General features: G+C 40.1%; 2 protein-coding genes across 5 annotated transcripts in view; one reads left to right on the top strand and one right to left on the bottom strand.

The window, feature by feature from the left end:
* Positions 1-1,092: 1,092 nt before the first annotated feature.
* Positions 1,093-7,343, bottom strand: dhrs7cb (dehydrogenase/reductase (SDR family) member 7Cb). Its single transcript, XM_054601291.1, is given in 6 exon segments — positions 1,093-1,486; positions 1,656-1,833; positions 2,806-2,898; positions 2,991-3,201; positions 4,807-4,919; positions 7,190-7,343. Coding segments are annotated over 6 exon segments (939 nt in total). The 3' UTR covers positions 1,093-1,296.
* Positions 7,344-9,738: 2,395 nt separating this feature from the next.
* mprip (myosin phosphatase Rho interacting protein) overlaps positions 9,739-18,461 on the top strand; it is a 50,616-nt gene continuing 41,893 nt past the window's right edge. For 3 of the 4 annotated variants that reach the window (XM_054601287.1, XM_054601285.1, XM_054601286.1), the window contains exon 1: positions 9,739-10,726. In XM_054601287.1, coding sequence (XP_054457262.1) covers positions 10,604-10,726 — 123 coding nt within the window. In that variant the 5' untranslated portion in view covers positions 9,739-10,603. The remainder of the gene's footprint in view (positions 10,727-18,461) is intronic. The other variant, XM_054601288.1, reaches the window with a different exon arrangement.

The following is an 18,461-nucleotide window of genomic DNA, read 5'->3' as shown; positions in this document are numbered from 1 at the left end:
CCTCCGTACATGTGATGAAACATACATGATCAGGCAGTGCTGTCTGACACATGTAAATGTGTCAGATCAAAATGCCAATTTGCAGGGTCCAGCTGAGTATTCCAAAGAAATCACTGTTGTTTGACAGGTGGAAATGTCTAAAAGCTGCATTTATTCATGGGAACATTGCAGATACATTCCTGTCCCCCAGTCTGGGAGACAAAGGATGTTGAACTCCCCAGAGAAGAGTGACCTGGAGGACAGACTCTCGCATACCAGCTGGACCTGACCCCCCCAGCACACACGCACACACACAAACACACACACACATACACTGGGGGGGACAGGCCCCTTTGTATTTTCTCCGCATTTACATGACAGAAATGTGTGAATGTCAGAGCTGCCTGAAGAAGGTCTATCATATACAGCATTTGTTGTAAAGAAATAATGTATTTCTAGAACGCTTTAATTTTGTCCTCCCATGCAATGCACGAGCAATTAAACGAGCAAGAGTTCATAATTTCATGTCTTTTCATCAGTTTGTCATTGATATCAAATTAGGAGAGCTGAATAATATAATTAAAAACATAATATACGTGACACTTTGACCAAAATTAACAATTCATTGTGAGAGGAGATCTCTTCAGCATCACAAGTCAGTATCATTAACTATATGAGGCTGCCACCTAGAGGACATACAGAGAAAGAAATTCACACTTGAAATAATTTTAAAGCTTTACTGATGGGTGTTAAACACAGGTTAAACATAGAACACTGGATCTATACGTTCAGTCAAATCCTGGCCTTCTGATGATATGGAAAACAATGGATAATGATTGTCTGAATTTTAATTATCTTTTGAAGTCGAGACATTAATTCAGATTCAGATTGGTGAAGTGAGTACATTTCCCAATTAGTTGTTTAGTTATTTACAGGATTCAAATCCTTATGGCTTTTTTGCTCCCATAAATTAAACATGGGAGTGTTAGACACACCATTCACAATGAATACTATATAGAGAGTAACTACAGGAAAATGTAAACGTGTAAGAGCACAAATAGAATGCAAACAGGGTTTGATTTCATAAAAGTCTGAAAGATTATAACTAAACTAAATTACCACAAATTAATTGCCATTTGATGAACCTTAAGCCGGACCCCTAAGGGTCCGGGGCCCCTAGGGGCAGTTGCCAGCTTTGCCAAGTACTGATCCGGACCTGTGCTAAGCACATACTATTACATATCTACCATTTCCAAACAATCCTAGCTTTACTTCATATCTCTTGATGATTCCATTTCAGATTTTCTCCTACTGCGCCTACTCATCCAGGACCGAGTCCTTCACTCCGGCAGCCAGCACAGCAAAGAGGAAGGAGGGGAGAAGGGAGCGGAAGAAGAGGGCCACCCTGGGGATGGGGTGGGCCAGCACGACCTCCTTCCTCTTCCTGTTCACCGTTTGCATAATCTCATTGGCCAGGACTGACGGGTGCACACCATGGGTCAACTGGCTGGTGAGAACTGTGAGGGAACACATACATTTTCATTTGTCTACAAACTGCAAAAAAATGGTTATTCCAAATAATTGATAGTATATCCACACCTCCTGTCTATTCCTACAAAGTGAAACACCTCAGGAATGATCCTTCATTACTATTACCCCATCAGTCATTTCCATACCGGTTGTTTTACTCACATGCAGCCAGGGTGCTTGATTTAGGGGCGGGCCCGTCCACAGGCGGCGAGTTGGAGGCGTTGATAAAGGTATGACTGATGGTGCTGACGACTATCCCATACTCCTCCACTTCAGCCCGGAGGCAGTCGAAGAAGGCCTGCACCGCATGCTTAGATGCAGCATCTGACAGGTGTTGTCACACACACGCACACACAACAAGAGGTGTGACACGGTTGTAAAGAAGTCTCATTCCACACATTACAGAAGACGCACTTTGATTGTTTTCTGTCCTGTCACAGCTCACAGGAATACTTCTGTTGCATCACACTGTGAGCACACATCTCTCTGAGTTCAGAGAGTTGTTTCTCTTGTTTAGTCCATCCTAATTGATATGCATTGAGTGGACAAAATAATAGAAACACCTGTCAGTAAAACACAATACAGTTCAACACTATTTTAAAACTTTTAAAGCTTTACCTGGTGTTAAACACAGGTTAAACATAGAACACTCTGGCCTTCTGATGATATGGAAAACAATAGATATTGATTGTCTGTAGAGACATTAATTCAGATTCAGATTGGTGAAGTGATTACATTTCCCAATTAGTTATTTTGTTATTTACAGGATTCAAATCCTTATAGGCTTTTTTGCTCCCATAAATTAAACATGGAAGTGTTAGACTCCACCATTCACAATGAAAACTATATAGAGAGTAATTACAGGAAAATGTAAATGTGTAAGAGCACAAATAGAATGCAAACAGGGTTTGATTTCATAAAGGATTATAACTAAACTAAATTACCACAAAACGAATTGCCATTTGTTTCTCTTGTTTAGTCCATCCTAATTGATATGCATTGAGTGGACAAAATAATAAAAACACCTGTCAGTAAAACACAATACAGTTCAACAGCATCACAAACTACATCTTCCAATATGACCATCCAGTTAACATCTCTCTAAATCAGTTTCAACAAAAACAGAACAGAGACTATAATGTTGCAAAAGTTCTATTTAAGAACAGTTCGGGCTGCTTTACCCACGTCTCAGGGCTAGCTACCATAAGAAGAGAGAGTGTAAATATCTTTTTTGTGATTACGTTGAACAAACCCTTTAAATTGAGAACAGCTCATAGACTTTTGTTGGCAACTCACATGAACTTCTGAATGGGATAGCCAGTCTTCCCTGGATGCTGTTGACCAGCACAATGTGCCCTGATCTTCTTGAGATCATTGTTGGAAGAACACCTGACAAATTATTTATACATATTAGCATTTAGAGTTAGAAATAGTAGTGGGAACTTATTTGGCGACAATTTTCTCAGGAATGTCAAGCCCACCTTTGGCCAGAGTGCTGGGGCCGAAGTAATTAATTTCCATGAGGTTTCTGTCCAGTTCTAGGGAGACAGTTTGCACCGGGGCCTTCAGCTTCATGCTGCTGTTACAGATCAACACATCCACACAGCCATAACACTCCACCACCTCAGCCACCACATCCTCCATGCTGTCCATGTCGCTGAAGTCCAGTATCAGCAGCTTTGGGGCAAACGTCTAGAGAGACACAAGACATTTTTAGTTGGAGGGCGGGATGGGGGAAGTAATTTCTGCTGTAATGATAGGATTGCTTTCAGGATATATCAAGATATGTTCATGTGTTTATGACATACATTTTTCATTACTAAATACAAAATAATTCAATTTTAAAGGAATAGTTCTACATTGAGAAATAGATGAGAATATCGATAAGATGTTCCATCTAGCTTGAATAATTTTTTCCCATGTCAAACTACCCCTTTAAAAACAACAACAACAACAACAACAACAACAACAACAACAAATTAATAATCTCATATCATTGATAAATATGTTTGTGTCCACATTAAAATGGTTTTGTCTGTATTGTCAGCATATTCGATGTTGTTAAAAGTTTGACACCTTCAAATTCTGACTTTAGTGTTGAAGTCACTATATTTTATCCCAGAATGATATAAAGCTTTATCATGTAAACCAGTCAATGTAATTTGTTCTTGCCAATAAAGGACACAAAGTTTATTTTTATTTAAAATACCAAGCTCTCGTGTGCTAATGAGGCAGGTTTCTTGAATCTTGGCGCCATGGTGGCCTAGGGCAGTAATTCCCCAAAACTCGGTCAAGACCAGCCTGTGGGTTGCAGGAGATTTTATTTTGGTTGCTGAAAAAAATCCTGAATATCTTATTCTTGTATCTAACATTTCTATCTGCAGTACACGTTTAAGCCACATGAGGGAGCCGAATGTTCGTTAAAATCTAATATGAAAAGCTAGTACCTTCTGTTTGGTTAACTGATGGGAGGAAATTAAAATAATGACATAGTGGGTTATAAAGTATTTAACAGGTGCTTATGTTTTCAATAACACATCCATAAAACCAAGATGTGATTTATCAAACATATATCTCTGAAATGGCTGGTTTAACTGTTTTGTTAATAACAAAACAAATATGCATTTGTAATATCAAAATATCTTCATAGAAAATAAAAATGTCCTCCAGTCAATGATCCTCCACAGGAAAACAATCTCAACAGTTACCAGAAATGGATTTAATTTGTGTTATCAACAGCTAAAACATCAATGGCCGAGAGTTTATTTGTTTGCAATTAGATTATATTGTTATCTGTGTATGTGCTTTTTCCCAAATAGACACATCTGCTCTGTCCTGTGTATAGAAGACAGTGTGCTGTCAGACAGGATATCCTGCTATTGTGTTGACAAAAGGAGGAAGCAGTGGGGTGGGAGGTGGCGACAGAGCAGAGGATTATAATAAAAACAGGACAGGACTATTCTTGCCTAAAACCATGAACCAGACATGTCATGTCAGTGTCCTGTTAATTCTTAAATGCTACCTCAGGGATATTTACGAGATGAAAATGACTTGTCACTGTTCTTCCAAAGTGTCTAGTGAATACTAATATAGACAAGAGATAGTAGTGTTTACTGGAGCAGCCGTGGTGGAAGATTTGTTTCTCTGCTGGGTAGTTTTCCAAAAAGATGACTCAGTACAAAAAAGAGTAATGGATTCAGTTTTGAAGGGTTTACTGTTCATTCTGCCATACTAACGATGTTATAAAACCAAAATGAATACCAGCATGTTCCATTTTTACTGAATTCCTTTCCTCACCTCTCTGGGGTCAGTATCATCAGTCAGAGAGTTATACAGAGACTCCAGCTTATCCCAGCTAGTCCCACACAGGATCAGCCTGGCACCGCCCTTATGGAAGAGATGGGCGCACTCTGAACAGAAAGTAAAAGAACTAATTTCATTTAAAGGAATAGTTTTTTTACTTTAAGAGCTAGATAAGAAGATTGATACCACTGTCATGTCTGTGTGCTAAATATGAAGCTACTGCCAGCTGCTGACTATCTTAGCTTAACATATAGACTAAAAACATGTAGGGTTATGTGTCAGACTATTTCTTGGGCGACAGCAGTGACTTCCTGGAGACTTGTTGTCACAATGACCACTTCAGAGTAGGAAGTATATGGCACATAACTATAAGGCATTGCTAGGCAACCATCCAAGACTCTAGAAAATCCCTGCTTCCATCCAAGAAATAATGCCATGTAAAAGCCTCAAATTGTTGTTTTTACACTTTTACACATTTTTTTTTGCATAGATAGAAAATTGATTCCACTGACAATACTGCCTACGTTCCTATATTTGTTTAAAGTGATACCCATAGTCCTATTTTAAAATCAATCTTTGCTCAAACAAATCACCTTAATTTCTCTTAATTTATAAAGAATGAGTCAAATGCAGGTGATGCCTCACAAGGGATGTCTACGCAGTTTTAAAATGTTTTAACAAGGACGTCAACAAATGACCTCCCCCACACGCCAGTAGGGATATTATTACATTTTTCATTCATTCATTCATTCTCCGTAACCGCTTATCCTGTTAAAGGTTGCGGGGGTGCTGGAGCCAATCCTAGCTGTCATTGGGTGAAGGCAGGGTTCACCTGGACAGGTCACCAGACTATCACAGGTCTGACATATATAGACAGACAACCATTCACGCTCACATCCACACCTACGGGCAATTAAATGTCTTCAATTAACCTAAGCTGCATGTCTTTGGAGTGTGGGAGGAAGCCGGAGAACCCGGAAAGAACTTACGCTGACACAGGGAGAACATGCCCCTCTTGCTGTGAGGCGACAGTGCTATCCGCCACACCAACGTGCAGCACTTAGTTAATTTTATTTTATTTTATTAAATGTATTTGTTCTTATTGTTTCATCTATTGTAACGTATATTTATTTTACCTTAGTTTGTCCTGCTTTTATTAAGCCTTACTGTTTGGCTTTCTGTTGTTATTTTCTTTTGCTTTGCTTTGTAAAAAGTTATTTTTATTTTTATTATGAAGAAGAAGTCAAACTTGGAGGTAGCTAAATCAAAAGGTGGACTGGTCTACCTCATTTTTTGATTTTAATATTGGGGAGCTATAATTGCCAAACATACCTCCTGGATCACTACATGGGCAGATAAAGAAAGGGCAAACATGAAGTTTAAGTCCACTCTTACAATTTCACCAATTTCATTTTTGACAGCCTTCCTCTAGCATCAAAACCCAAATTTTAAACTCAAATTTAGTTTACAAAAGTCACGTAAAATATGTGGCGAATTTAGAAAACATTTCGGACTCAATAGATTTTTTCCAATAATGTTTAGCCATTGATTCACCATCTCAACTAGACCTTGCTTTTACAGTCTGGCGCAGAAGTGGTCTGGTTTTCTTTGATTACCTTATAAATGATGATATCTTTGCACCATACACATCTCTCAGGACGTTCACAAAGTCTCATTACTTTAGATATCTTCTCTGAATATTATTCATGCTATCCCAAAATACCTAATTTAGTTCTCAATGTTAGCCCTTATGAGGATGCAATCTCAAAACTATATATCATAATTCCAAACAGGATTCCTTATACAACTGATAAAAAAACAAAACTGCCTGGGAAATGGATATTAAAGAAACTATTCCACAATAAGTTTGGAATAATTTCATTTCACATATACACTCCTCCTCTTTCTCGACAATATTACATTGGTAACATTACTCCAATGACAAATTTGCCAAGATATATCCTAATGTTGCCCAAAAATATCCTTTTTTAGGTCAGTCTCTATCAATTTTGTGATTTCTGTATTCTTGTAATGGAAAACATCTAAATAAAGTTGTAAAAAGATATGCAGTATACTGCTCATGTCTGCACATATGAAGCTATTGCCACAAACATGCAGTTCAAAGCAGCATATGGTAAATTGAGTCAGTAGCCATTATTTTTGGTCATGGATAAAATACAATAATCATCAAATTACACAAATCTAAGAACTGAATCACCACAAGTCAATTGGCACCTAGCCCCAGAGGGATCACAAGAATAGTGAAATTCCATGGCATTTGCCTCTGAGATATCCTGCTGACAGACAGGGTGAAAACTAAATCTCCATGGCAAAAAAGTAAGGTGAAATATTACAAAACACGAGTGGTATAATTTACCAGTTCCCACTCCGGACACGGCATCAGTGATCACCACCACTTTGTTTCGCACTAAGGACATGGACATAAACTGCATGACTTCATTGTAGATGTAGTATAACCCCGCTGCCACGACAATCAGCAGGGGCAACACCATCACAGAGGGCACGGCCATGTTCTGTAGAGGAGAAGGGTCAGAATCAGTGCAGGCAACAGCTCTACACTTACTGACCTGCATCAGAAGTGATGAATTTGTGGTGATAGTGCAGCTGGGATCGGGTTTCTGGTCTCCTAAGGTGAGCTTGTTTGTGGTGTAAACTAATACAGTGCCAATAACAAAAAAGGTACATACAGAACACATCTGAAAGCTAAAAATCCATCCTATGAATGTGTTTCTATATCTATAACTTCTCTTTTGCATGTGGTATTGATTCAATTGTGATAACCAATAATGGATGATGGGCTTTATGTATCAGGACTCAGCTTATCAGTGTACTTGGGGAAAACACTAACTGTTTCTAATGATCTGTCAGAAGCAATCATGTGTGAGACAGTAACCTTCTTAAATCTGATTCAGAAATAGCAAAGGAGTAAACCTCAGGCTAAACAATACGATACAATCTGTATATTGTGTGTCCCTTCCTGTCCACACTTGGAGAAGTCTATGTATAATACAGGTAAACTTTCAACCTATAACTACTGAAATAGTATTTAAAGTAGCTGACATTTTGGGAAATACGAGTATTTGCTATTCTGGCTAGAGTTAGATATGAAAATTAAGAGTGGTATTGATCTTCTTTTCTACAGTTACTCTTGGCAAGAAAGTGGATAAGCATTTGACCAACTATTACTAAAGTGGACAACATGCTAAAGCCAGATAAATGTAAATTACTACATAGCCCAGAGTCATTAGTACTGCCCAACGTAAAGATACTTGCAGACCAATATATAATATCTGTACAGTATGTGTACATGTATTTACATTGACTGTTTCACACTGTTGCTTCCTGCGCAAAATGTGTGCAGCCCCTTCAGGGAAGAATTTGCATTTGGTGGCCTTGTGAACACACGTACCATGTAAAATGAGTTTGAGGAGAACAGCTAAATATATTCTGGTCATGTTGCCACCACAGATTGCCTGCACTATGTCACCTCCAGGATATTGTCATAGGATACCCCTAGGGGTGCAACTGAGGAGGCTCACATTTATTAGCGATTGATGACCTTACTTGCCCTGCTTTACTGGGTCCAATACATTCAAATAAAGCCCTAAACAACATTAAACTTGTATTTATGAGTACTCCTCAGACCCAGTTCCCAGCTCAGCCCCACATTTGGGCTGAGACAAGATTGATCCTAGTGTGTTAGTAAGCTTGCACAATGAGTGTACATATATATCAAACACACAACAGATGCACACACAGACACGCACGCCTGTAATCTGTGTTATTCTTGGTTCACTTACAGCACAGAGAGGGAGCTAATCCTTCTGCAGGACAGGCTCGTTTTCCCCCGGATTTAGTTAGGTAGAGGCCCTTCTCCCTCTACGTCCCTCGTCCATTCACACAGCTCTGTTCCTCTGTCTGTCTGTCCCTCGTCTGTCCACTGGAACCTGATGCTTATAATAGCCTCTGCTTCAGTTAGCCATTAATATACACATATGTGGTATCCAAGGCATGTCCCCTTGTTGCTAGCCTGAAGGGATGGATGAAAAGTGAGAGTCTCAGTTGTGTTTAGGGGCAAGTTTTATGCTGCTGTTTAGTAAGTAATGTTTTCCAACTCATAAATCACTCTCTTAGCAATAAAGATTGAACGCAGAAATCACTTGATTAAAGCTCTTTCCTAGGTGAGATTAATAATTTAGGTCTGCCATAGACTGTTCTAACTGATTGGGCAATTCTAGAATAACTAAATACTGTACATAAGGGACTATGCAATGCCCCCTTCCCCAGCTCCAACCCCTACTTCCAGCACCCATGCTTGGACCATCCATCTTCTAACTCAACCTTCAATTTTATTTCAACTTTGCACCTGTAGGTTTTTTGACTATCTGTCACAGTTGTGGCGCTATTGTGGCACTATTGTGGTGACAGACAGACAGACAGACAGACAGACACACACACACACACACACACACACACACACACACACACACAGACAGACCAACAGATAGACAGACAGACAGACAGACAGATTTCAACACCTGGCAAAATACTAGTACATCTTACATTGGTAGTGCCTGCTACAGTAGTTGTTTCCAGCTTTGTCACGATGACTCAACCACAGATAAGTTGAAAAACACCAAAATACCAGCGGCTGGTCAACATTGCACTTTTTACTCTACATCATGTATCTGCTATAGAAAGGCAGATTAAGATTTTACATACAAAATATGTGATATTGTTGGCATTGTCATAGTTAAAATTTTATTGACAACATATAAAATAGTCAGCATTAATACCTCCTTAACCAGCTGTGGCGCACTAAACATGTCACAACCTACATAAATATGTAGTTATGAACTTACTTTGCTCTCGCTGTGGGCGGCGACAGTGAGCAGTCATCGCGAGACTCCGTAGAATTCCAGGAGTTTGTGTGGGCTCTCTCTGCTCCCCCTTCTTTCCGCTGGGAAAGAAGAAAATAAACCTATTGCTGCTAACCAGGCTAGTTATGGAACCAACCCCCAAATACACATTTTGCCCTCTGTGACTGGCCGAGAGGTGCTTTCCATGCAAGCAGCGTCTCTATCGGGTAGGAAAGCACTGGAAACGTATGCACTTTCGGACTGTCTCTTTTTTTAAAGTCACGTTAAAGACGCCAGCCTTGTAGAAGATTTCATTAGCTAGCCTACCTGCGAGTTAGCTAACTGGGCTAACCATAGCGCTGGACGAACTTCGCATGGGCTGACTGCTGCGACTGGGAGAGTAGCCTGCTGTCTGGCTGCAAGCTTTCTTTGGGGCTGGATTTCCTTCACATAGGAGTCTCCTGTTATTTAATGGAGCTCAAAGGCGATAACTGTGTGCAAATGTTGTGTTTGTGGCGTACGCCATCACGTTATTGATTTGAAAAAAAAAAAAACACTGGCAAGCTAACAGGATATTAGCCACCTTTCTCGACACTCCGCGTTGTGGTTGCAGGCCATGGACTTAAAAACGCAGTGTTCTATGACTGGGTGATGAGAAGGCTGACTTGATGGCAGCTCATTATTTATTGGAAAGCAACAATTGGATACAACTAAACAGACAAAAGAAGCGTTTGATTTGAACCTTGTTCCCGAACAATTCAATCCTCTGTTTGGTCTATGCACTTGAAAATGCATCAACGTGCTGGAGCTCTTTCAAAGTTGGAATAGAAGGGGACGCTCAAGAACATAGCAGTTAACGTTACTCTACTGTTACTGATCCAAATCTAAATCTGAAAAGTTAGGGAAATATAATGTCTGCCGCGAAAGAAAACCCCTGTAGGAAATTCCAGGCGAACTTCTTCAACAAAAGTAAATGTCAGAACTGCTTCAAACCACGAGAGCTGCATCTATTGACGGATCAGGACTTGACCCAGGTAAGAAACCGTTACATGTTACAAACAATACTATTCACATTAATAACGTGTGTATATATATATATATATATATATATATATATATATATATATATTCTCCAGTGTCTTAAATCATTTAAAGCCCCATTATTGCCTGCCAACTAAGATAATACATTTTCAAGAAATGTTTGTTGCTTCCAAACTGTGGAAAGTAAAGAATGATTATTGGCTGGTAACCATGTAGGCTGACCGCCACATCCTTGTAGCTTGAAACCCCCCTTCCTTTCCTAAATGTATACTTTGTTTTATTCAAAAGGTTACCAACAGCCCTCCTATTTGAGTTGACTTTTTCTAAGTTGAGTTGTGATGACCAGCATGGTGTACATTTCCGATTAAACCGCATATATGTATGTGGTAATGTCAATCTTTAAGTACATGATAGGCGACAGTGCCATGATGGCTATGATGTAGGAAAAGTTAGGGTGCTCATTCGCATCTATGGTGTCTTCACTTCTTTTTAATGCCTGGCTTTCATTTGACGGACCAAGAATGGTGAAAGTGAATTTCTGTTGATTCCTTCTAACTTCAATGGCTACATTTGCCTGTCAGTTTGGTCTCTGGGATTGATTGTGTAAGCCTCAGCTGTTGTTTATCTACAGTTTTTTGTTTTGAGTGTGCTCCCCTGGCAGATTAGTGACCACTATTAGGAAGCTACTGGAGGCTGGAATGAAGAACAAAGGTGGGTGGAGTAAATATGAGGAGTAGCTCCATTCAGCTGTGGAGGTCCTATTATCAGCATGTTTTCTGAGTCCCTGTTTCTCTCGCTCAGATCATTAGTTAAGTCTGTTGTATCCTGTAATTGATCCCAGACATGAGGCCCAGATGGGCCCTTGAACACAGCACAAGAGCCAAACGGCAACGTCAGCATTCTCTTTTCCTCTGTGGGTGTTTGGGAGCACACTTGCTTTCTTTTTCAAAAGTGTGCTTTGCTTGCTGCACTGAGTTTGTTTCACCCTTTATGAGACTCCTGTGTCAGGAACGACAGCTTACAGTTACATCACTTCCTCTAATCTCCCTGCAACCTGGCCCACACACTCTTCCACAGCCCGTATGATGACACCCGGAACAAGAGAGGCTTACGGTCCTGGCCTTTGAGATTGATACGCCATCAGTTTTGTCGCAGTTGCCTGTAGGCTTTTAAAAATGTCTCCAGTCTGTCTGCCATCCAAACAGTAAGCGGGCAGCTCAGTTGCACAAGCAGGTTTTGCAAGTTTTCAGTTTGGACCATTCTCAAACCAGCAAGGGCTATGCACCAGGCCATTACTGGCCTAAAGCTGTATTATGTAACACCACGTAAACAGTGTTAAACTTCTGAGCCTTGTTCAACAGGCTAAAGGGTTAGGCTTTGCAAATGTTCCCATTGTACAGAAACTGATAGGGGATGACTTGGGCCACATCCACACTAACCCGTTTTCAAATGAATCCGAATATCTTTTGCTTCATTTGCACCGAGCGTCCACACTATACAGCGTTTTAGGGCACCGAAAATGGAGGAGTCCGAAAACGCTCCAGAGAACAGATAAGTTTGAAAACGCCGCGTTTTCCTAAAAGTGTGGATGACAGAAAACGAAGCAGTCCGGAAACGATGACGTAGGCACCCGCGTTCGCTATTTGATTGGGTCTTAGCAGTTGCGACGTGTCCTTTCCTGATTCGTCACCCCCTCACCACGTGATACAACAACAACAACAGCCTTGATACCGATCGACTACCAGGTTAATTCAACGTGGATAATGTGGTATTTGTTGCGAAGCGAAGAGAGCAAAATGTACAAAGGACAGTATCTTTTATAAACCGTCTTTGTTCAACACTATTAAAGCTAGGGTGGGTATTAATTAATTAATTTCTTTACTGTAATATTTGGCAAAACTGTCCTAATAGCCAGTCAGCTATATGTAGGTGAAGTGCTCTGAGAATATCTGCTCATAACTTTGCTCTCCCCTGCCTCTGTGGGCCGCACCCAAAAATTGCCACCGCTCATGTACACTTTGACCAATCAGAGCGAGGCTCCGATTCTCCGTTCTTATTGGCTGTGGGACTGTCCGGTCACCTTGGCAACGACGTTGGTGCGTCCCTGCGTGTTTCGTCTTCCTATCAATGTAACTGAATTCACATGAACGCGCATAACTGACGTTCGGTGGGAGGAGCTACAGCAGGTAGCGTGGCAGGGAGAGGCCAGAGAGCACGCGACGGAATCTCAACGGCTGTTTTCGCCCACCCTAGCTTTAAGAAAAAAAAATAGGGCTGTTGGGGGGGGGGCATTGATATTGTATTTCCCCTTGAGTTCCAAGTATGTTGTCAAGGTTTTCACTTGGTCTCATGAATTGTTCAAGAAAAAGTTAAGGACGCTATCTGTGCGAGGTGGTTGGAGGCAGGGCAGTGATGAAGAATGCAGGCTTACAGTTACTCGTACGTGGGAGAGACTGAGATTTCCATGCATGGATGTGATGGAACTGAAGAATGGGAACACAAGGAGAGAAAGGAAGTGTGGGTTGTGAGTAAAGTAGAGCCGATTAAGGCAGGATTTTCTAGTTATCCTGACTTAATTAAGTTGTCACTCTGTTTCATGAAAGCAGTTGCACATAAGTTATCAGATTTATTGTGTGCAGCTAGCCTACTCTCAACCAGGCTAACAGCCAGGCTTGTTTAATCCTGGTCACTTATCAGATAAGTTCAGTTCCCTTTAGTTCTGTACCCTTTTTGTATTGTATCGTATCATATAGTCCAACATCACAAATTTGCTTTAGTGAGCTTTACAATCTGTACAGTATACGACATCCTCTGTCCCAAGACCTTCTCGTCTGAAAAGGAGAAACTCTCCCCAAAACAACCCCTTTAACAGGGAAACAATAGGGAAAAACCCCAGAGAGAGCAATAGAGGAGGGACCCCTCTCCCAGTATGGACAGAGGTGTAATAGATGTCATTTGTAAAACATGCAAAATGACAACATAGTTAATCTATATGACAGAAATGATACAAATAATAAGAGTTGTAATGGCAGTAGCAGCACCAATAATAGCAGAATGATAATAGAAAAATGATGACTACTACTGGCAGAAAAGTGACTAAAACTAGTAGTAGTAACAGTGGTTGTCAGGTAGGTCCACGCACAGGTATAACCACGATCCATGTATAACCACGACCAAGGTATAACCACGACCAAGGTATAACTGCGACCAAGGTATAACCACTATTCATGTATAACCATAGCCATGATCAATGTATATATCCCAGAATTTAGCAGTCACTCCATATTATACACTTTGCTTGCTCTTAAACTTCCATTGGTAGCTGGTTGTAAAGTGTGAGGAACACGTCTTTTCAATTTCAGAATCAGTACATGTGTGACCTTGGCCAACATGAAGGGTATCAAGCCAGGATGCACGGACTAGTCTATCGTTAGGCTTGTTTACTCTGTTAACCTGGATTTCTGAATCCTGAAAAAGCCTGCTCATGTCAAACCCAGCTGTGATGGTCCCCCACATCCCTGTCCTTGACAAAGGCCCCCCTGTGACAATGAACCCGCTTTTCTGATTTCCAGTTAAAATTATGACCATTTCTACACTAAAGAGGACACATTTGAAAACACAAGGGGCCTCATTCACAAACAGTGATTATTTTTGATTAATTCTTGATCTGTGCTAAACCTATTATTAATAATAATAATACATTTTATTTTTAATAGTGCTTTAAAATGACTCAAAAGCACTTTACATGGTAAAGACAGGAACAATAAAATAAATAACAATGTAAAGAAGGCCCAGAGATGACATAACAGAAATAAATAAAAACAACAACAAGAAAAAAGACATAGATAACTAGCATCACAGGTTGAAAACAGATTTAAATAGATGAGTTTTAAGTGCAGTTTTGAAAGTAGCGAGTGAAGAGGAGTGTCTGAGGTGCTGGGTAAGTGAGTTCCATAGGGAGGGGGCAGCAGTGGAGAAGGCCCTGTCCCCTGATTTGGGGCCGATGATGAGGATTTCAGATTTGTCGCTGTTGAGTTTGAAAAAGTTGGCTTGCATCCAGGTCTTTATATCTGTGAGGCAGTTGTTGATGGTGGAGTGGGTGGTGGGGATGATGGATTAGGTAGAGCTGGGTGTCGTCAGGATAGCCGTGGAAATGGAGACCGTTATGTCTTAAATAAAGCATTCAACTACAAAAACTGAGTGTCCCAGTCCTAGCTTACAATTTTGACTGAGACTGTAATTGCAGCCCAAGCCTCCTTTTATTTTTAACCGTCTTCTCTCTTGAAGAAACGTGTCTACCTATTCTGGTTTCCCCCTCGGACTCTATTGTTTATATTTCTTTCTTTAGTCATGACATTTTTTTGTTATTTTGCTTTAGGGGCCATTCCTCTCTTTTACAACAACTTCACCGTTATCAATGATTCACCTCCAGGCACACGTATTTCCTTAGATAGTGAAAAAGAGGAATGGCAGTATGCTTATGCAAATAGTGGGCACGTTCCTGTCAATTTAGAAATATTTTGATTCACTAATGCATGTTGGTAATTACAGAATTAGCTGGTATGCATGTTTCATGAACCAGACAGTAAATTTGCATGCATACTTGTGCGCAAAGTAAGAGCATTTCTATGCACACACTTCTCTCAGTTTTGTCCACACTAAGCAGGATTTTTCTACTCTAAAAAACAAGGTTTTCTAGAAAGCTGTTCAGGACAGATTGATCTGTAAACATTGTTGTCAGGTCACTAAAACGCATCACTAAACGATTCGTACTATGATATGTAGTCATGGATGAAATTATGTTTATGGTTTCATTTTAGCCTCTGCAGGGCTTGACATAATGCTTTTTTAGACAGCTGAGATGTTTTACATGCTTGATAGCCAACTTACTAATAAGAAAATAAAATCAACAGAGATTTGAACAATAGGACCAAAAAGGTCAAAAACTCAAAATGCTATCCTTTACCTTTGTTACTGTCATCTCTCATGGTTGTTTGCATAAAAACAAGCAATTCAATAGATTAGGAAATAAATATACATATGTCAGAAAAGGGTTTTTCTTTAAACATTTGTTTTGATAGAAGCTGTTGGGGGGGCAATAGTCATTTTAATGATGTAAAATAAGCTGCTTAGAGCAGAATGAGATATTGATCATACGATCATCAGTAATGTGGAAATAATGACAGAGTGGCTTAAGGCAAATAACAGAACAGCTATAGAGTCTGGTTAGTTCACAAAATTACTTAACTGTAATGCAGCTTAAAACCAGTGAAAAACAACACTTCCATATTAGGATCTACCACATCCAAAATCTAAGATGATTTCTAGTACCATATCACAATGTCGATATAATATCCATATATTGCCCATAGGCTGGACCCATTGCGGGACTACAGTGATTGCAGCGGCCCGACATACTGTTGCACTCCGCTCAACCAGGACTGGATCTGCTTAACCCTCATTGGGCTGTCTGGATTCTAGTGACACTTCACACACCCACAAGGTTCACTTCAGAGTACACACTGATTGTTTTTAACAAATCTTGTATGTCATTGTTTTCCTCATTAATGATGTAGTATTTACCCCTCCGGCAACCCATCTGCTGTAATTCCGAGATGCTCATTTTAATGACCCCACGTACTCGTTCATTATAACGGCCTTCACGCATCACTGGTGAACATATGCAGGCATGTGTTCTTGCTCCTGTGCTTTCTGAAACGGCTGCTCCCTGTTTTCTCCCTCCCCCTTAGTGGTTGTCCCTCTAGTCTGTTTAAAGCTGTCTGTCTCTTTGCAGGACATCAGAACATGAGCCAAGTTATCAGACTGATTTGTTTTATGTGGGATTTGTGTGACTAAATTCATCTTTTTAATGATCCCATGAAAACTGTCTTCATAGACACGTCCACACAAGTTCAAACAAGACATGCACAGCTTTATGGCAGGTATGCAGTGACAGGGAGCAGTAACAGGGCCAATGTTCGAATAGTAGACTAATAATGGGGATCCTTCTCCCATCCAGCAGTGAGGTTTGTGAAAGGGGTTGAAAGTGAGTGTTGATAGGGGAGCTGCTTGCTAATGGTTAACCCTTAGAGCAGAGAGACTGCCATCGAGAAGAACAGCACTTTTGAGGAGCCTACCTGCTGCTCATTGGCAGGAGGCTGTATGTTCATGTTTCCACATCTTCAGAACTTTCCTGCCTCAATTGGACCGAGGGTATTTGTGGTCGAACAAGTCCAGAAGGTGAATCGTGTGTAGATGTATCTAGTGTGTTTCGAGTATGCAACCAGTTGTTCAGTTGTTTGTCATAGGCCTACTCATCTCATCTGCTGTTGGTAGACAGGAAAGACAGAACATTTTGGAAAGTTGCAAGTCAGTGTCTTAAGGCACCAGTAACAGTGTGCTACCACAGTCAATTTATCTGCATAATGAAATAATTACAGACGAAACAAGTATGCTAAATACCCTGAACCAGCACCTTATATCTCCAGGCCCGCTGTTTTAAAGGCAAACGCAAATAGAAATGGCTTTAAAAAAAACTCTGAACGCGTTTTTTCTATGTCACACTAGACGCCGACGCTGTTGGTGTGCTAACTGAAAGTACACACTGGGGAGGCATTATGCCGCCGTTGTTTGGTTCAGCAAAGCAGGTGTAATGGCTGATTTTCTTTATGGAAGTGTAGTGGATCAATGTGTGAAAGGGGGTAATGAAGTACAGGAGGCTAGAGGCTTAGACATCTTCAGCTGTCTATCAGATTGTCATTGTAATGGTAAGGTGGTTGAACGTGTTTAAACTCATAAATACCTGTTTTTTTTCCCCCTAGAAGACCATCTTTTTTTTTAACTTCATATGAAATGTATTAAAAAAACACTTGGTGAAATTATGCTTCTCCTAAGGACACATGCAACATTTTCTTTTGCTGCAGGGAGGTTTTATATATACAAATTCATCATCTTCGAAAGGTTTCATCACACATCATTGCAATTGAGTGAGAAAGTTGTTTTTTCCTCCTTAAGCTGAGTTCACACTACACAACTTTCAGAAACATAGAATCTTCATTATAATATGTGTCTTTAGGGCACGCAACCGCTTATTTATATCATGAATGAGTACAAATTAAATTGTAGAATTTAAATGAAACAAGCTTTAATCAAACCTTTTTGCTATCAAAATCTCTACTCAATGAGAGGAATTAGTTTTTCAGTACCCGTAAAACTTTTCAGTAGTGTAATATAAATTATATTCCATAACATTTATGGAATGAAATGTAAATGTAAAAGCCATTCAAAATGTGAGACGCGGAGCTGAGCAGACGCTCACTGTCCCTGCTGGTGCATGGAGCACATTGGAATTAACGTGCCATTTGTGCCGTTGCTGCTGGAAAACGGGGGTAATCATTTCTCTTATATCCGAGCGTGGTGTCATCTCTGGGAATGGCTGTAAGGAAAGCATCCAGTTGCTGTGCATTCCCCTGCTTGGTCTTTTTGGTTCGTTTTCCTACAGAATCTCCTCCAACTTGTCAGGCACAATAGGGATGTCACAATATGAAATTTGGATATTATATCCCAAATTTGTCCGAGGAAACACCAAGGTTTCAAGGTTTTCACGATTATAATTAGCTATGGTCCTTAGGACCTCCTTAGGACCTTAGCTAATGAACTAAAATATTTATAATCATCAACTATATCCTTTTATTTTGTTTCTTTTATTTTTATTTTTTCATCTATAGG

The sequence above is a fragment of the Anoplopoma fimbria genome, chromosome 7 (genome assembly GCF_027596085.1).
Source record: "Anoplopoma fimbria isolate UVic2021 breed Golden Eagle Sablefish chromosome 7, Afim_UVic_2022, whole genome shotgun sequence".
NCBI classification, from domain to species: Eukaryota; Metazoa; Chordata; class Actinopteri; order Perciformes; family Anoplopomatidae; genus Anoplopoma; species Anoplopoma fimbria.
Note: the sequence above shows the minus strand (reverse complement) of the source record. Positions and strands in the feature narration are given on the sequence as shown.